This window comes from Salvelinus sp. IW2-2015, linkage group LG4q.1:29 (genome assembly GCF_002910315.2).
Source record: "Salvelinus sp. IW2-2015 linkage group LG4q.1:29, ASM291031v2, whole genome shotgun sequence".
Classification (NCBI taxonomy): Eukaryota; Metazoa; Chordata; class Actinopteri; order Salmoniformes; family Salmonidae; genus Salvelinus; species Salvelinus sp. IW2-2015.
The window spans coordinates 10021293-10042239 of NC_036842.1; the positions used below are offsets into that span (position 1 = coordinate 10021293).

General features: G+C 43.5%; 1 protein-coding gene across 3 annotated transcripts in view; it reads right to left on the minus strand.

Moving 5' to 3' along the window:
* Positions 1 to 20947, minus strand: part of amacr (alpha-methylacyl-CoA racemase) — a 410966-nt gene that overhangs the window by 369714 nt on the left and 20305 nt on the right. For all 3 annotated transcript variants that reach the window (XM_023983636.2, XM_023983637.2, XM_023983635.2), the window contains exon 4: positions 19293 to 19453. In XM_023983636.2, coding sequence (XP_023839404.1) covers positions 19293 to 19453 — 161 coding nt within the window. The remainder of the gene's footprint in view (positions 1 to 19292; positions 19454 to 20947) is intronic.

Sequence of the window (20947 nt, forward strand, 5' to 3'; positions counted from 1 at the left end):
AACAAACAGATCCAGACAGGGAGGGAGAACAAACAGATCCAGAGAAAGAAAATAATCAAGCCGCTGCAGCAACTCCTTCCAGAAATGAGAGCGATTTAGGTGACACTGGGCCCAGACAAGTGAAGGTGAAGTTTTGGTACACCGAAAAGTGCATTTCAGCACTGCTGGTTTGAGAAATACAATTGGGTAGAGTACTCTGTCCACAAAAACACTGCTTTCTGCTTTCCATGTAGAGTTTCTGGCAAAAACATTCAATTTGATTATTTTGTCAGTAATGGCTACAAAAATTGGAAAAAAAGCTTTGTTTATCTTTGGTAAACATGAGATGGCACAAATACACAGAGACAGTGTTGTGGCATGGCAAAGCTACCAGGTAACTAACAAAGGTGCAATTATCCATCAAATGTGACGTCTCTCTCTCCAGAATCTCAGAATGTAATCTCTTGAGCACAGCATTCGATCAAGTCAGACACCATAGTCTTTGAGATGTCAAAGTCTGGAATGTATGCCATGTTGGCGGATGAGGCCAGGGATGGGCAGTCTCAACAGTTGGCTCTGTGTGTAAGGTATGTGACAGAGAGGACAGTTAAGGAGCGTTTACTAGCACTAGCAGAAATCAAGTCATTTGATGCAGCTCCAAATGAGAGAGGTAGCAGGCCTAAAGTGTGTTGCACAGACCTATGATGGTGCAGATGTCATGAGTGGATCCAAAGCAGGTGTACAAGCACATTTCAGAGTGCTGCATCCGGAGGCAATTTATGTACATTGCTTTGCTCATGAGCTTAATTTGGTGTTGTGTCATACTTGCAGGGCTATTCCAGACRCTGCTGAGTTTTTCAGTTTCTTGGAGAAAGTGTWTTCGTTTTTCACTACATCCCTAGTTAACCACCACAAGTTCAAAGAAGCTCAGCCCAAACTTGGAATAGCATCAGCTGAACTTGTACAACTCTCAAACACTCGCTGGGCGTGCCAGCTGCGGTCCATAAATGCAGCCCTGGACACTTTAACTGCTATTTTTGATTGTCTATCAGCCATTGGATCCCTGATGGCTGTTGGTCTAAGAACAAAGCTTCATAAGTTCTCCACCGTGTATTTGCTACTGATGTCTCAGTTCCTTCTTTCTGTAACTGAGGGACCACACAAGTTCCTCCAGAAAGAGACTGTAAACCTGGCAGAAGCTTGTTCGCCAAACAAGCTGTATGTGACACACTGATAGGCAAACACACAGATGCATTTGGCACAGAACTTTATGATAGAACCAAAGCACTCTGTGAAATTCACAATATTCCAGAGGCAGATGCAGCAAGAAAGCACAAACAAAGGACAATGGGAGATTTTGTGGTGGAGACCTCCTTGGGTTTAGGCACAGAATTGTCATGTTCCCAAACAATGAAAACAGAGTTGTCGCTCCCCTGCTTGGACAGGGTGGTTTGTGAGCTTGTCCAGCGATTCTCGACTGTAGATGCAGGTCTGCTCAAAAGGCATACAGGCATGCAGCCCCAACTCAAAAAACTTCCTAGATACATCATGCTTAACTGAGTTTGCCAAGCACTACGGTACTGATGTTAAAACAGAAGAGATGTCGGTGGCCAGAAAGTTTCTTGCCCGGAAAAGAGAGGCTGGATGTCCTCCCAAAGATATGCTTGCTGTGCACAACCTCCTGGATGATGATGTGTTTCCTTCTCTAGAGGAAATCATTCAGGTTCCCTCACAATTCCTGTGAGCAGCTGCTCCGGTGAAAGGTCCTTTAGTGCACTGTGCCGGCTGCACTCCAGGTTGCGTATGGGTCAGAAAAGGCTTGCAGCCATGTCCATTGAGGATGAAGTGCTTGGGCCACTAAGTCACAATAGTGTTATTGACCTACATATCACTCACTCACCTCACTCACAGTATTTTGGCTACATAGTACAGCCATTTTTGTGCCTTTTGTTGGTGTTGGATGGATGGAAGACGCAGGGTTTTGAAAAATTCTAAATCTGCTGTGTCCGTTTCGCAATGGAGCCTTCAACCGCAAGGGGGCGTTGCGTATGGCATATCGCAGGTAAAGTTAGCTACGAAAAGTGGAAAAAGAGATGGCAGCAACAGCAAGCTGGTGTTCGGTCCCTGTCTGCACTTTATACACGAAATAGGGAAGGCGGCACCAAATTTGACCGTTTTCAGATAAAAGATACGGAGAGATGCAGAAGATTGTTTGATAACAATTTGATGTAGTAAATATGATGGAAATACTTCTGCAGCCATCCTTGCATCGCAGCGTGTGTATAGCAAGCACTTCAGCGACGATGTATATGAACGAGATATGAAATCTGAAATGATGGGGACAGAAAACCAAAGGATACTAAAAGATACAGCTGTTGCTACTGTATTTCCATGGACTGGATCTGGCCGGGGACCCCTTTTGTGATAGCAAACTCATCAGGGACACCCTCATTATCAAAACACAACTCAAGTGAGATAAAAATAAGAGTTATACTATGACTTTGGCAATGCATGGCTTGACGAACCAAGTCTTGGGCCCTGGGAAGGAACATTTTAAAAGGCCCATCTCTTGGCATCGGAAAGAAAATGTTGCAGCTATAAAGCTAATATCCTGCAATTCTACACTATTTTGCCATTAGGACAGAGATAAACCTTTGCAGTTTTAAAACTTAAATTACAGTGCATTTATGTTAAAAGAAATGCAATTTTGGGGAATAAAATAAGTTTTGACTTGGAAAATGTATAAATCGGTGAGGTACTGTGGATACCATATCCATGTGAGCCTCCCATGCCCATGTTGCCCAGGGTTAAGAACATACATTTTAGAAGTACATTGTATTGTATTATACCCTCAACTTGCTCCATGGATCCCTTGGACAAATTTAGTCTAATCTGTCGTTGTCGGTAATATTCACCCCAATTATAATTATTTTTTAACTAGATTTTGAGATCTGGCCGTGGACCCCCTGCAGTACAGCGGACCCCACTTTGAGAACCCCTGCTATTCAGGTTAGCATATGTGCCCTATGGGGGGGGGGGGGGGGGTTGAGAGACAATAGACATTGTGTCACCTTAAATTGCAGAATAAAATATACAAAAAACATTGTGATAAATAAACATAGGCTATATAGTGTTTTGGACTAATGTGCAAACATAAACCCACTAATGGTCCCGCTCATAGAGGTTTATGATAAGTGATCATTCAATAAAGTAAAGTTGAGCTATTTACTCATTGGATCATTGTCCTTTTGGCCCAGCTGGAACAGGGTTGGTTCTCCAAACAGTTTTTGACCTACGGACTTTTCCCCCCCAGGACATYTATGTGGGCTGCAAAATCCCTTTCTTTGCAAAAGAAAACGAACTGCTCTTCATCATCATCGTCATCATCATCATTATTATTATATTCCTCCATTTCCATAACTATTGTAGTCACATATTCAATCTCTCTGAAGCACAAACATTCCTCGGGAATGTGTTGGGGCTGTGGCCCAGCTGCTGTGGCCCAGCTGCTGCGGCGGCCATCTGAAGCTCAATTCGCCTCAATTCTTGGTCCGAATACTCAGGCTCAAATAAATACGGTTTGACGACATCATCGGCATCCCTCCAGTAGTTTTCTTGATGACTCGCGAGTATTTCGTCGCCAGACATATTTGTAGGTTGTTGTTGACTTGTTGTTAACTTTGCATAAATAATGTGTAACGCTGTTATCACCTCTCCGTCGAAAAAACGTACACCTGTGAATAAGGGCATAACGTGCTGTTTCTACGTAGCAGGGATTCTCTCGAGAGCGTCCATGTGCAGTTGTTACCCATCTCCACTGCCGTGGCAGTCGGCTACATAAAATAATGATATAAAAGAATCACAAATRTTTAAGGTGGAAAAGTACACATGTCYKGACTCAAAACGGATAGTACTTTTAACAAAAATAGGTAATTTGGCCRTATGCTTTCAATAAAACAATGAATTTGCCYACACTTTGTGGATTTCTGAATCATGAATTCACTGGCAATGGAGCTGAGCGAGTCCTGCATACAGCAACGCCACGAGTCACATGACCCGTTCTTGCAGCWGTTTCAGTACAGCACTACAGAGAGAGAKAGGGGGAAAGGGAAAACTCCASTGAATTAGTTTCAATGTATGGAACTATTTGKGAGTTTCTGGATTTTGGGTGAACTTCTCCTTTAAGTATTAGTCTTTAAAAACATAATTAGCAGTCGGTAGAGAGACGCTGGCACTCTATTGCAGCTGCGGAGAGGGCAGTGTGTGAGAGATGGGAGCGAGCAGATGGAGGGATCAAGGCAACTCGGCAACTAACCTGTTCTCATCCTCCTAGATCTATCTGCTGCCTTCGACACTGTGAACCATCAGATCCTCTCTCTCAGGGCTGGGCGTCTCAGGCTATGCACACTCTTGGATTGCATCCTACCTGACAGGCCGCTCCTACCAGGTGACGTGGAGAGGATCTGTGTCTGCACCACGTACTCTCACTACTGATGTCCCGCATGGCTCAGTTCTAGGCCCTCTCCTCTTCTCTCTATACACCAAGTCACTTGGCTCCGTCATATGCTCACATGGTCTCTCCTATCGTTGCTATGCGGATGACACTCAACTTTTCTCCTTCTGACACCCAGGTGGCGACACGCATCTCTGCGTGCCTGGCAGAAATCTCAACTTGGATGTCAGCCCACCACCTCAAGCTCAAAAACACAGAACTGCTTTTCCTTCCGGGGAAGGCCTGCCTGCTCAAAGACCTCTCCATCACGGTTGACAACTCCAGTGTCGCCCTCCCATTGGGTAAAGAACCTTAGCGTGACCCTGCACAACACCCTGTCGTTCTCTGCAAACATCAAAGCAGTGACCCGCTCCTGCAGTTTCATGCTCTACAACATCCATAGAGTACGACCCTACCTCACACAGCGGTGTGATCCTAATCCAGGCACTTGTCCTCTCCAGTCAGGACTACTGCAACTCGCTGTTGGCTGGGCTACTCTGCTTGTGCCATCAAACCCCTGCAACTTAACCAGGCGGGCTGCAGCGTTCTGAATTTCAAACTTCCCATGTTCTCTCATGTCACGTAACTTTATTCCATCTTGCATTGCGTTAGTGAACTCTAACTCCACTTGCTACACATTGAGCCTCTTTGCCACTTTGATGGGCCAACATAAACAACAAGCTACACACGTGAAGGCTACTGGTTGGGGCTACCAGTCTTTTTATGGTGCGCATGTCATAAAAACTACATTGAAAAGTTTGTTTTATTCAATAATTTAAAAAGTCATGATGTATCCTTGTATGTAACATGAACATTTTAATTTAGAAGAAGCCTTAATGTTAAAATAGGCCTATCATTTTTTCCCTAGCAAATATTGATACTCACACAAGTATTTGAATACTAACGTCCGTTTGAATATTAAAATAACCGCACACATCCCTAGCAGTCGGCATTCACATCCCAGCTGTTGGCTTTATGCATTCCTTATTATTAATGAATGATTAGCATCGGGCTATTAAATATATCATCATGCCTACTGGGAGAGGCCTCATATTAGTCTCTAGTGCTCAAAAATAAGAATACAACTCATTTCTCATTCTATCTACGTTTGAACCTCACCATAGTGTGTATTACATCATTTTGGGAATAACCTTGACAGTCAGCTTACTACATACTAGTCTCTAGGGTTCAAAACACAATAAATAAAAAATAAAAAGCTTTTGAGAAATTCTCCTTTGAAACAGCTTCTTTGTGGGTCTCAAACCAGAGCCATGCACAAAACACATGCATTTCAAAAGGTTGGACCATCAATTAAATACATTTCTCACAGGATCAGTAACCATCCCTATGCCAAATGATGTCAGGAACAGAGTGCTAAATGTTCAAGAAGCCATCCAAAAGCATTCTAAGCGTTCCTTTTTCACATAAAAGTTTGTGTGCATCTTCCCCAGTATTCCCCAGCCTTTCCCCCAGTATTTTTCTTTGAGTGTGATCAGAAGAGCATGGATTTCAATTCCACATTTCATATAGCAACAGGAGTCCAGGAATAAGAAGTTGTTGGTACTTAATCCTTCTGAGTAAAAAACATTCATGTGAACAATTTTCAAATGAACCGTCCATATCTTCTCTTACTGGGGCGAATGAGTCAGAGAAAGGATGAGAAGAGGCTAAGGATTAACCGTTCTAGAAAGTGGGGAATCATACAGGCCTTCAGAAAGTATTCATACCGCTTGACTCATTCCACATTTTGTTGTGTTACAGGCCGAATTCCAAAATGGATTAAATTGTTGTTTTTTTCTCACCCATCTACACACACTACCCCATAATGAAATTTGTGCAAATGTATTAAAAATGAAATACAGAAATCTAATTTACATAAGTATTCACACCCCTGAGTCTTTACTTAGTAGAAGCACTTTTTGGCTAAGTCTAAGAGCTTTCCACACTTGGATTGTGCAACATTTGCCCATTATTCTTTWAAAAAWTCCTCAAGCTCTGCCAAATTGGTTGTTCATCATTGCTAGAGAACCATTTTCAGGTCTGACCATAGATTTTCAAGTAGGGAGAGGGGTGGTCAACCATGCTCGTAATTGATTTAGGTTTGTCCAAAATTGTTTATTTGGGGTATCAGGTTGATTGTGGAGGTCTGCGCACTAAAACATTTATAGTCATTTACTCTACAAATGCATTGAGATACCGATSTGTCATTAACATGCCTCTCGCGACAAAAGCTCCAGCTGAAATGTCATTGCCAGAATCCATAAACACAATTGTGTAATGAAGCATGTGGAACTATGAAGCAAAGGTCTAAAGCYRWGGTTTTACAAGTTGGATTGTACAACACTGAATGAAGGTTTTGAAAGGATGAAGTGTCTGGTTTTGTGTTTATTTTGTCTACAACCCAGAATGAAGGGTTTGAAAGTGTCTGTGGTTTTATGCGTTGATTTTGTTTACTTACTCCTTTGATAGTTTAAGTAATAACCAAATGAATAAAATGTAATGATAATTATCAAAGAGTGAGTGATAAGAGGGAATGTGATGGAACATTTTATGTTTGTGCTTTTCTAATAACCAATTTCTGTGTTCATGCAAGTGACTGAACGTGTCTGGGAGCAATCCTCACTATCAGTATCTGCAATTTGGTAGTACGGCCAGAACCTTGTTTTGAGAAAGGGATATCTCAGTTTGGAGAGAAGAATCCTCGTGAGGTATTGGTCGGTCACATACATGAACCAAATATTAATGATTAATTAATTATGAATAAGCTAAATCATGCAAATATAACTTGTCTGTGTAAGCAGTATATAAGAGAACTAAACGGGACTGCCCCAGTGGAACTCACTTCAGACCGGTACTTTATGCATCTAAGTTTGACTGTGACCTCTCCGGCATACTGTTAATAAACAATGATTCATTTAAGATTGAAGTGTCCCTGTACAGAATCCAGTGCAACGTATGTGACTTGTTAAGAACATTTGTACTCCTGAACTTATTTAGGCTTGCCATAAAAGGGGTTGAATACTTACTGACTAAAGACATTTCAGCTTTTCATAAATKTGTAAAAATTTGAAAAATACATAATACTACTTTGACATTATGTAGGCCAGTGCAAAAAAACAGTGCAGAAAACATCTAAATGTAATACATTTTATACTCAGGCTGCAACACAACAAATGTGGAAAAAGTAAAGGGATGTGAATACTTTCTGAAGGCACTGTAACGTGAACTAACTCACTTTTGCACGTCGCGCTGGTCCGTACAATTGACCTCATTTTAGCACCCGAAAAACGTAATACTTCCAGATCTAATACACACAAATCTAACAATTCCCCAACAACTACCTAATACATACAAATCTAATGCATGAGAATATGAATGAGAATATGTACATATAAGTATATGGATGAGCGATGGCCGAGCAGCATAGGCAAGGTGCAGTAGATGGTATAAAATACAGTATATACATGTGATATGAGTAATGTAAGATATGTAAACATTATTAAAGTGCCATTGTTTAAAATGACTAGTGATCCATTTATTAAAGTGTCCAGTGATTGGGTCTCAATGTAGGCAGCAGCCTCTCGGAGTTAGTGATTGCTATTTAGCAGTCTGATGGCCTTGAGATAGAAGCTGTTTTTCATTCTCTCGGTCACAGCTTTGATCCACCTGTACTGACCTCGCCTTCTGGATGATAGCGGGGTGAACAGGCAGTGGCTCGGTTGGTTGTTGTGCTTGATGATCTTTTTGGCCTTCCTGTGATGTCGGGAGGTGTAGGTGTGGAAGGCAGGTAGTTTACCCCGGCGATGTGTTGTGCAGACCGCACCATCCTCTGGAGAGCCTTGCGGTTGAGGGCAGTGCAGTTGCCGTACCAGGCTGTGATACAGCCCGACAGGATGCTTTCGATTGTGCATCTGTAAAAGTTTGTCAGGGTTTTGGGTGACAAGMCAAATTTCTTCAGCCTCCTGAGGTTGAAGAGGCGCTATTGCGCCTTCTTCACCACACTGTCTGTGTGGGTGGACCATTTCACTTTGTCTGTGACATGTACGCCCAGGAACTTAAAAAAAAAAAACTTTCCACCTTCTCCACTGCTGTTCCTTCGATGTGGATAGGTGGGTGCTCTCTCTGCTGTTTCCTGAAGTCCACAATCATCTCTTTTGTTTTGTTGACTTTGAGTGAGAGGTTGTTTTCCTGACACCACACTCCGAGTGCCCTCACCTCCTCCCTGTAGGCTGTCTCGTTATTGTTGGAGATCAAGCCCACTACTGTTGTCGTCTGCAAACTTGATGATTGAGTTGGAGGCGTGCATGGCCACACAGTCGTGGGTGAACAGGGAGTACAGGAGAGGGCTGAGCACACACCCTTGTGGGGCCCCAGTGTTCAGGGTCAGCGAAGTGGAGATGTTGTTTCCTATCCTCACCACCTGGGGGCGGCCCGTCAGAAAGTCCAGGACCCAGTTAAACAGGGAGGGGTTGAGACCCAGGGCCTCCAGCTTGATGATGAGCTTGGAGGGTACTATGGTGTTGAATGCTGAGCTGTTGTCAATGAACAGCATTCTTACATAGGTATTATTTTTGTCCAGATGGGATAGGGCAGTGTGCAGTGCGATGGCGACTGCGTCATCTGTGGACCTGTTGGGGCGGTATGCAAACTGAAGTGGGTCTAGGGTGGCCGGTAAGGTGGCAGTGATATGATACTTGACTAGCCTCTCAAAGCACTTCACGATGACAGAAGTGAGTGCTACGGGGTGGTAGTCATTTAGTTCAGTTGTCTTCGCCTTCTTGAGTACAGGAACAATGGTAACCATCTTGAAGCATATGGGGACAACAGACTGGGATAGGGATCGATAACAGCCTCCACTCTCCTGGGAAGGATTTCCAGTAGATGTTGAAACATTGCTGTGGGGAAATGCTTCCATTCAGCCATAAGAGCATTAGTGAGGTTGGGCACTGATGTTTGGCACTGATGTTGGGCAATTAGGCCTGGCTCGCAGTCTGCGTTCCAATTCATCCCAGAAGTGTTTGATGGGGTTGTGGTCAGGGCTCTGTGCATGCTAGTCAAGTTCTTCCACACCGATCACGACAAACAGACCTCGCTTTATGCACGGTGGCATTGTCATGCTGAAACAGGAAAGGGCCTTCCCCAAACTGTTGCCACAAAGTTGGAAGTGCAGAATAATCTAGAATGTTGTAGAGTTAAGATTTGCCGTCACTGGAACTAAGGGGCCTAGGCCAAACCATGAAAAACAGCCATAGACCATTATTCCTCCTCCACTACAGTTAGCACTATGCATTGGGGCAGGTAGCATTCTCCTGGCATCCGCCAAACCCAGAGTCATCCGTTGGACAGTCAGATGGTGAAGTGTGATTCATCACTCTAGAGAACGCGATCCACTGCTCCAGACTCCAATGGCCGTGAGCTTTACACCACTCCAGCCGACGCTTGGCATTGTGCATGTTGATCTTAGGCTTTTGTGCAGCTGTTTCAGGCCATGGAAACGCATTTCATGAAGCTCCCGACTAACAGTTCTTGTGCTGACGTTGCGTCCAGAGGCCGTTTGGAACTTGGTATTGAGTGTTGCAAACAAGGACAAACGATTTTTAAGCACTACGCACTTTAGCAGTCGACGGTCTCGTTCTGTGAGCTTGTGTGGCCTACAACTTCACGGCTGAGAAGTTGTTGCTCCCAGACGTTTCCACTTCACAATAACAGCACTTACAGTTGACCAGGGAAGCTCTAGCAGAGCAAAAATTTGACGAATTGACTTGCTGGAAAGCAGTGGCGTGCCGTGGGCCTGGGGCCTAGGCCTTCAGTGAGGTACTACACAGTCCCACCCGAATTAATCCACCTCTTATTACCATCATTATGATGCCATGGCTCTAGACACTATACATTTAGACAGAAACGCAGTATAACCAGGCGTTGCGTCACCTTGAAATTGACAAATTGACATTTTTGGGTAAACAGTGTTTAACAGACAACTCAAGTTTGCAAAGCCAGTGTGGCTCCAAACACCAAATCGATCACTTGCAAATAATAGGCATTCCCAGCAGTACAGTTTGCAGTGCTTCTCGGAGCCTGTGAGCCATTGACAGCGCTCGTAGTTGAAACTTTGAAAGTGGCGAGCGAACTAACCCCTTTCCCGCCTGTGACAGGCTTTGTGGCGTCGGGCGACCTCTCCTTACAATGTCTAACTTTTCTTGAAAAGTTCGTCTTGAGAATGGCGTTATAATTATATCCTCGACCAAATCGGTATCTTCTCCTCCTTCCGCCATTGTGGGTTGAAAAAACAGCTTAGTAGAACGCGAATTAATTCGTTTATCAAATTCAGTTTCCTAGATCTGCATAGACCTGCCCATAGGACCTGCCTYTCAATATTGGTAATCCAATCAAAAGACGTGCACGCACTACGCCTGCTAGCTGGCTCCTGTGTAACACTGGAGCCAGCCAGCAGGCGTACAATAGCCAACTCTRAAGCTGATTGGTTGACACAAAATTTTAATTTCCATTCCCTATAAGCTACAAGCGCCCGCACTGTTGATTCTGAAGGCCTGAGAGCAGATTTTAGACCCCTGGCAACACATGATGGCTGAATATGATTGGATAAAAGATCTAACATAAAGACCAGCCCTCCAAATCTCAACCTGGGGCTGGAAGCAGTGCAACCAAGAGGAAARCTATGAAATGAAGAGTATAACTCTTACTCTGGGGAATAATTTAATACATATTTGTGGGAAAATATATATATTTTTWWAATTATATTCTGATGATGTTTAGGCCAGCAGAGAAGGCCTTGCAGGCCCTGACGGCCCACCACTGCTGGAAAGGTGGTCTCCTATGACTGTGCCTCGTCAGCAACGGGTGTGGTTGAAATAGCCAAATCCACTAATTTGAAGGGGTGTCTACATACCTTTGAATATAGTGTATTCCACAACTACCGTGTAGTTTTGCTTGTTGAGTTCACATATTTCAGCTGCTACTCCTTCCTATGGGCGACTGGGGAGTGAAGTGGTGATTAGAAGATCCCCCTGAATAGGTTTGGACACCTGACAGTCTTTGCATGTACTGACTATTTCCTGGATGTTTTTATTTATTCCAGGCCACCACACACTACCTCTAGCTCGCTCCCGGCACTTCACAACGCCCTAACAGCCGTCATGTACACTCTCTAACATCTAATTTCTCATGTTTTGTGGCACTACTATTCTATTACCATACAACATTAGTCTTTGTGAGGTTGAGAGGTGCTGTCGGCAGGTGTAGTAGGCTTTTAACTCGTCTGGCACTTTGACTGCATACTTAGGCCATCTTGTTGTCACAGTGTTTCACCATCTGCAGCTCTGCATCCTGTTGTGTCTGCTTCTTRACGACGTCAAACCTGGTGGGTGAGATAGCACGCGGATCATAGGCCTCGATTATACTGGTCAGCTCTGCGATCTTTTATGTAACAGCTGCCTGCGGATGTCTGGAAAGGGTGTAGGGTTCTAACGCATCATTCACATCAACAGTCTCTGGCACCTCAAAGGCACTAAGTCAAGGTCTTTGCAGTGGAATGAGAGGTTTGTGATATCACTGCAGTGTGAATGCATCTAGGCCACACAGATACCTGGTAAACGTCTTACATGCCCAGACTGCTGCGAGACACTACTTTTCCATCTGTGCATAAGCGCTTCTCTGCATCGGTGAGAGTCCTGGAGCAATAAGCTACTGACTAACTGTCCATCGTATTTCTGTAGTAGGACCCCGCCTAACCCATAACTACTGGCATCTGCACTGATGGGCTTTGTCACGTCATAAAATGCCAGTACAGGATGAGTTGCTTTAACTTCCTAAAGGCCTCCTCCTGCACTGCAGCATCACTCTTGAGCAACTCGTTGAGTGGTTTGGTGACATCGGCTAGACCCAGTAGGTACCTGCCTAGGTAGAGGATCATACCCAGGACCCTGCTCAGATCAGTCACGTTGCTTGCCGGCTCCAGCTGGGTGACGGCCTGGATCTTGGCATCAACAGGAAGAATGCCATTCTCGTCAAAGTTATGTCATATGTAGTTGAGACATTTCTGTCGCAGTAGATTTTTGTCTGGGTTGAGCTTCAAACCTGCATCCTCCAGTGTGTATAGGAGTCTCACATCATCCTCTGCTGTGTGAGTAACTAAGGATCTCATCCATGTAAATGGCCACGCCCTCTTAGTCCTTCAGGAGCCCTGTCATCTCACGCTGGAAGATTTCTGGGGYACTAGTGATTCCAAATGGAAGTCTGCTGAAATAGTACATTCCAAAAGGCGTTATGAATATGTTAAGCTTGACGCGCTCTCTCTAGTGGAATCTGCCAGAAGCCACTTCCTGCATCTAAAAGAGAAAACACCTTGGCACCAGCCAACTTTGGCAGGGTATGTAGGTAGAATGTGTGACTCTCTTTTCACTGAGAAGTTTAACATTCTCAGGTCAGCACATACCCTCGGCTGATCTTTGTTCTTCTTGGGCACCAGGACCATAGGAGCACACCGCTATGTATGCTCCCTGATCACGCCACTCGCCACCATGAGGTCAAGCTCCTTTTTCGCCTTGTAGAGCATGGGCAGTGACACACGTCTGGCTGTGTTTACACTGTAGGGTACCGCAACATTTTATTTTTGATTGGTTTTATCTTCAGCTTGCTCAGGTCTGCAGGATGAGCACACGAGCTCCTCTGTGCTTTTGACCTCTTCTATTCTCTTTATCACACTTTGAACCTAAAACGGCTGTCCTTTCCAAATAGTAGTAACTGTAAAGTGACTCCTACAGCTCAGTTTACCCCCTGGGCTGTCTAGTTACTGTGCTCTTTAGTGGTGGCATGTTTTTTTAGTGTGCTATAAGTCTTTTCTGATATGACAATTGTATCTGCCCCTGTGTCAACCTAAAGGTCTATTGCAGTACATTTTATTGGCAGTTTCCACTGTCCATGCATTGTTTGAGTCATCAACATCTGTGACTTCTCCCAGGAAATAGAACTCATCCTCTTCTCCGCCCTCGTTGGCTGCAGCAACCTCTGACCACACAGGACAAACAACCGCAAAATGCGCCGGCAACGCTATAATAAAATATTTCCAATACAATACACAAGTCACCAACTGTAAACATAATCATGCGGTACTGTGGGCATAGCCATTCATAGATACATTTTTTTTTTTAAATAACATCTCAACTGAACTCTATTAAAGTCCTCACATGCAATATTGAGTAATAGCCAATGGAAAGAAAGCGTACCCAAATGTGCTTCAGCCAGCTCGAACAAAAAGGGAATCAGGTGCTTGACAGAGACTTGAAAAGCTGGGAGGCACCTTCATAGCCTGGCAGGGGAGTGTCCCATTAGCCATGTTAATCGTAAATGTCAATAGTAGCAACTAGACATCGGCTGATCAAACAAGTAAATAAAGTATGAGCATTCTAAATTCCTACACAAACATTCCACTTGTATAATAACAAAATAAGAAGTTTAAAAAAAAAAGGTATTAAGTAGGTTTAAGGTGTGGGGGGGGAAATTGATAGTTATACATTGGGATATTATTTGACGATATCGTATTGACAATATCGCAATATTATATACAGTTTGTGCAATTGTAGTAAGATTAGGGAGGTAAGGCAATAAATAGGCCATAGTGGCGAAATAATTACAATTTAGCATTAACACTGGAGTGATAGATGTGCAGATGATGATGTGCAAGTAGAGATACTGGGGTGCAAAAAGAGCAAAAATAAATAACAAATATGGGGATGAGGTAGTTGGGTGGACCATTTACAGATGGGCTGTGTAGAGGGTGCAGTGATCAATAAGCTGCTCTGACAGCTGATGCTTAAAGTTAGTGAGGGAGATATGAGTCTCCAGCTTCAGTGATTTTTGCAATTCGTTCCAGTCATTGGCAGCAGAGAACTGGAAGGCAAGGCAGCCAAAGGAGGAGTTGGCTTTGGGGATGACCAGTGAAATATACCTGCTGGAGCGCGTACTACGGGTGAATATTGCTATGGTGACCAGTGAGCTGAGATAAGGTGGGGCTTTACCTAGCAAAGACTGGAGCCAGTGGGTTTGGCGACGAATATGAAGCGAGGGCCAGCCAACAAGAGCATACAGGTCACAGTGGTGGGTAGTATATGGGGCTTTGGTGACAAAATGGATGGCACTGTGATAGACTACATCTAATTTGCTGAGTAGAGTGTTGGAGGCTATTTTGTAAATGACATCGCCAAAGTCAAAGATCAGTAGGATAGTCAGTTTTACGAGGGTATGTTTAGCAGCATGAGTGAAGGAGGCTTTGTTGTAAAATAGGAAGCCGAATCTAGATTTAATTTTGGATTGGAGATGCTTAATGTGAGTCTGGAAGGAGTCTAACCAGACACCTAGGTATTTGTAGTTGTCCACATATTCTAAGTCAGAACCATCCAGATTCTAGTCGGGCGGGCGTGGGCAGCGATCGGTTGAAAAGCATACATTTAGTTTTACTAGCATTTAAGAGCAGTTGGAGGCCACGGAAGGAGTGTTGTCTGGCATTGAAGCTTGTCTGGAGGTTTGTTAACAGTGTCAAAAGAAGGGCCAGAAGTATACAGAATGGTGTCGTCTGCGTAGAGGTGGATCAGAGAATCACCAGCAGCAAGAGAGACATCATTGATATATACAGAGAAAAGAGTCGGCCCGAGAATTGAACCCTGTGGTATGCCCAGAGACTGCCAGAGGTCCACCAATTTGACACACYGAACGCTATCTGAGAAGTAGTTGGTGAACAGGCGAGGCAGTCATTGGAGAAACCAAGGCTGTTCAGTCTGCCGATAAGAATGCGGTGATTGACAGAGTCGAAAGCCTTGGCCAGGTCGAGGAAGACGGCTGCACAGTACTGTCTTTTATCGATGGCGGTTATGATATCATTTAAGAGAAGGTACGGTGGGATTCAAAATGGTCAGTGATTTGTTTATTAACTTGGCTTTCGAAGACTGAAAAGGCAGGGCAGGATGGATATAGGTCTATAACAGTTTAGCACCTCTGACAAGAGTGTCGGCAGTACATTTTCTGCTGTTAACATAGAACAGATTTTCCGCCGTCAGCCTCGTTAAAATCCTCCAGACCCCAAGATGTCAATACCCTATTTTTGCCTGCTTAAAATTTGTAGCTAACTAGCAAGATGCGCTAGTGTTGTTGCTAGCTCGCTAGAATTTGTATTAAGCCCTTGTTGATACTAGCTTAGCGAGCAACATTATAATTAAATCACAATGGATTTGTTTTTGAATGAAGCAGCTGCCTGTTAGCTGCCGAGAGTCAGTTGAATAGCTAGCTACCTATTTTGTGTTAATTCCCATGAGTCTATGCGATTGGGGGTGACATATGGAATTGTTTTTAGATGGTCATACCATGGTTCATTTAGCTATTTGATTTAGAATTTTAGGACCCCTTCAAGTATTCCCCCCCAAAATATATACATTTGATATGATATTGAATTTGGCCTTTACTACTACAGCCCATAGACCCACATTGAACACATTCATAAAATGGCAAAAAAGGACAGTACAACAAAATAAATCATACGGAATAAGGGGGTGGATTACACCGGGAAAAGTGTCGCTTTTTTCCTTTTGACGTCACGCGGACAGTAGTGCTCTTTGATTGGCTTTGCCGGCCACCGACAGGCAGACGATTCTACGTTTAGAAATGTCTGGTTCGTCAGTACTAGGTCGGTACACAGCAAGTGGTGTCTTTTGTTCTAGCAAGAGAAGGAATTACCTCCTACTGTGCTAAGTACCTATCGGCAGTCAGTCTGACCCCTCACAGCTGTGTTCATGTTTGCCTGGTTTTGATTCCCTGTGGCGATAGGTTAAGGGAATCTTCTGAGATGGTTGTCATTGAACAAAATGTCAGGGATAATTGCCTTGCAGACCAGCAATAACGATGTGATTGTCATGGCCCCTCACTGAGGCAGTTATCAGCATATTACATGTACTTCTTACTGATAAAGCATCAAGCATCTACATCACAGGCATGAATAGGAAGTAGCCGGCTGCTTGTATACAATTTATATACCTACAGATGCTGTCTACATAAAATATAATTATGTCTTTGTTGGTTTACAGAATGCATTTTAATAGCTACAATATGATTTTTCCTGTAACGTAAACAGTCTAATTCTTTGGAGGGGTACATTTGGAGATCTCCTTAATACACAGTAATAGCCTTAAAATTGGGGTCACTAACTTTAGAAAAGATATGGAAAAGTACCAACAATCCCTGGAGGAAAAAGAAAAGTACAAGCCTTAGGCAAAATGTAATGTTTACAGCGATCATGGAGGGGACGTTAATATATTCATTGAAAGTGGGGCTTCAGGCATCATGGCGTCTAGGGATCTAATAAAAATATGACACAGTGAGATGCGGCAAAAGTCAATAAAACCACATCTAGTGCTTGACTTGTACTGAAATAGGTGCTGGTACTCATTTTAAGTGCTGGTACCGTTTATGTACTGAACAAAAATATAAGCGCAACATGCAAAGTGTTGGTACACGTTTCGTGAGCTGAAATTAAATATATATGTTCCATATGCACAAAAAGATTATTTCTCTCAAATTTGGTGCACAAATTTGTTTACATCCCTGTTAGTATTTCTCCTTTGCCAAGATAATCCATCCACAGCATATTAAGAAGCTGATTAAACATATCATTACACAGGTGCACCTTATGCTGGGGACTATAAAAGGCTACTCTAAAATGTGTAGTTTTGTCACACAACACCACAGATGTCTCAAGTTGAGGGAGCTTGCAATTGGCATGCTGACTGCAGACATGTCCACCAGAGCTGTTGCCAGACAACTGAACGTTAATTTCTCTACCAAACGCGGTTTTAGAGAATTGTGCAGTACGCCCAACCGGCCTCACAATCACAACCTCCACATCCGGCTTCTTCACCTGCGGGTTCGTCTGAGACCAGCCACCCTGACAGCTGATGGAATTATGAGTATTTGTCTGTAATAAAGCTCTTTTATGAAGAAAAAAAAAGTCTGATTTGCTTGGTTCCCAAGTTGGTGGGTCTATGTTCTCTATGTTCTCCCATGCCCACCCATGGCTGAGGCCCTCCCCAGTCATGTGAAATCCATAGATAAGGGCCTAATGAAATTATTTCAATTGACTCCTTTCCTTATGAACTGTAACTCAGTAAAATTGTTGAAGTTGTTGCGTTTATATTTTTGTTCAGTATATTTAGGTGCAGGAACTCCTTCATACTATTCTATACGAGGTGCAGGTACTCAGTTCCGGTGAGCTCCTACCTAAGTCAAGTACTGAGCACATCTTACATCCCACCTAATCTCCATACTGGACATGAATGGCATTTAAAATTCACATGCTACTGTACATGAGAATGCTTAAAAATATCACAGATACAGTATTCTTTACTTTTTTCAGTTGTGATTGTGGTACTGGGTTAGTTTAGTGATGGAATTGATCTGGGATTTTACAATGTGTAGTGGGACTGTACTGAGCTAACCACAAGACATGCTGATTGTGTTGTGATTTCTGTGTCTGAGCAGTGTTCAGGTTAAAGGGGTAGGAAAGAAAAAAAACTGTTTGGAAAGTTCTGCTGTTGTTGAGTGCCCTCGTTCAATGTCACAGCGTTATTAACTGTTAAATATACATTATATCCTACGGCATTCTTCAGGCAAAAATCTGTATGCTGCAATGTACAAGCCTTTAGAGCAGGGGTGTCAAGAGTAAGGCCGCGGGCCACATCCGGCCCGGAGAAGGTTTTTTACGGCCCCTGGGATGATCTTGATTTATTATTAGAACGGCCCGCAGACCGCAGCAAGCCGGCAGCCCGCAGATCTTTTACACGCACCAATACTACATTTCCACAATGCAACGGTGACGCACCGAGCAGTAGGCTGCTTCATTTCAATATTTATTGGCACAGCAGTCGTCAGCATCACAGTAAAATTAACTTTCAGATACCCATCAAAAATGGCAAACGGAAGGTGGACACTGAGAACCGGGGGTTTCAAACAAGGTGGGAGTCGGAGTATATGTTCACGGAGGTAGCTGGAAAACCTGTGTGTCTTCTGTGTGGAGAAAGGTGGGGTACTGAAAGAGTATAATCTGAGACGACATTATGAAACGAAACACGCGGACAAAACAAAGAATATGGACATGGAACAAAGGCTACAAAAGGCAGAGGAATTAAAACGAGGCCTCAAATCTCGACAGGCTCTGTTCAAAAAAGCCAAATCACAAGGCCAGGCTGCTGTCAAGGCCAGTTTTATTTTGGCAGAAGAGATCGCTAAATCAGCCCGGCATTTACGGCTATTATTGTTTTTTTCTTTGAAGTAAATTTAGCCCACTTTTGCTAAAATAGAAAATATAGGCTACTGATGGTGCCTTGAATACCGGTTTCTTTCTATTAATGTTCATGTTATGGGGATTTTTATATAAAGGAAATTTGTCTTTTGTGTCTGTTGAAAATTAAAGATTACTGACAGAGCCATAAGAAAATATTGCTTTATTTATCTGATCATATTGGAATATATTTGTTAGGTTTTCAGTAGGTTCAATTAGGTTCACTAGACTATATGCGTCATTTAAAAAATTTTCAATGAACATTCGAAACAGTCCGGCCCTCGGCTTGTAGCTAAATTTTTTATTTGGCCCTCCGTCCATTTGACTTTGACACCCCTGCTTTAGAGGATATGGAGGTGTACAGAAAACAGTACTGTAGGTGTTGTTGATGCCTGGCAGCGTACTGAGAACAGCACTGTGGGTGTAATTGTCGCCTTTGAATCTGCTCAGATCTCAACTGAGCTGATGTGATCTCGTACTCACCATGCTGGTGTCAACGACCTGCCCTATTCCCGACCTGGTCCTCTCCAGCAGGGCCAGGACCACCCCGAGGGCACAGGTCAGACCCCCGCCTGCAAAGTCTGCCAACAGGTTCAGAGGAGCGTAGGGCTTCTCATGGCTCCGGCCCAGCATGGACAACAAGCCTGACACAGGAAGAGAGGAATACATGGAGTGAGAGAAGCAGAGATGGAGGAGGATACATCATCCTTTCTTAATGTCTGTATGGACCATGGTACAAACATAAACAAAGTAAATGATCTAAAACAAATCTAGTCTAAATGATAAGTCCTTACAGTGGCTTGCGAAAGTATTCACCCCCTTGGCATTTTTCCTACTTTGTTGCTTTACAACCTGGAATTAAAATAGATTTTTTGGGGGGGTTTGTATCAGTTGATTTACACAACATGCCTACCACTTTGAAGATGCAAAAAATGTTTTATTGTGAAACAAACAAGAAATAAGACAACAACAAAAGAGAACTTGAGCGTGCATAACTATTCACTCCCCCAAAGTCAATACTTTGTAGAGCCACCTTTTGCAGCAATTACAGCTGCAAGTCTCTTGGGGTATGTCTCTATAAGCTTGGTACATCTAGCCACACAGATTTTGTCCATTCTCCAAGGCAAAACTGCTCCAGCTCCTTCAAGTTGGATGGGTTCTGCTGGTGGACATCAATCTTTAAGTCACACCACAGATTCTCAATTGGATTGAGGTCTGGGCTTTGACTAGGCCATTCCAAGATATTAAAATGTTTCCCCTTAAACCACTCAAGTGTTTCTTTAGCTGTATGCTTAGGGTCATTGTCCTGCTGGAAGGTGAACCTCCGTCCCAGTCTCAAATCTCTGGAAAACTGAAACAGGTTTCCCTCAAATATTTCCCTGTATTTGGCACCATCCATCATTCGTGAAATTCTGACCAGTTTCCCAGTTCCTGACGATGAAAAACATCCCCACAGCATGATGCTGCCACCAACATGCTTACCTGTGGGGATGGTGTTCTCGGGGTGATCAGAGGTGTTGGGTTTGTGCCATACATAGTGTTTTCCTTGATGGCCAAAAAGGTCAATTTTAGTCTCATCTGACCAGAGTACATTCTTCCATATGTTTGGGAAGTCTCCCACATGCTTTTTGGCAAACACCAAATGTGTTTGCTTATTTTGTTCTTTAAGCAATGGCTTTTTTTCTGGCCACTCTTCCGTAAAGGCCAGCTCTGTGGAATGTACGGCTTAAAGTGGTCCTATGGACAGATACTTCAATCTCCACTGCGGAGCTTTGCAGTTCCTTCGGGGTTATCTTTGGTCTCTTTGATGCCTCTCTGATTAATGCCCTCCTTGCCTGGTCTGTAAGTTTTGGTGGGCGGCCCTCTTGGCAGGTTTGTTGTGGTGCCATATTCTTTCCATTATTTAATAATGGATTTAAATGGTGCTCCGTGGGATGTTCAAAGTTTCTTATATTTTCTTATAACCAAACCCTGAAATGTACTTCTCCACAACTTTGTCCCTGGCCTGTTTGGAGAGCTCCTTGGTCTTCATGGTGCCCCTTACTTAGTGGTGTTGCAGACTCTGAGGCCTTTCAGTACAGGTGTATATATACTGAGATCATCTGACACTTAGATTGCACACAGGTGGACTTTGTTTA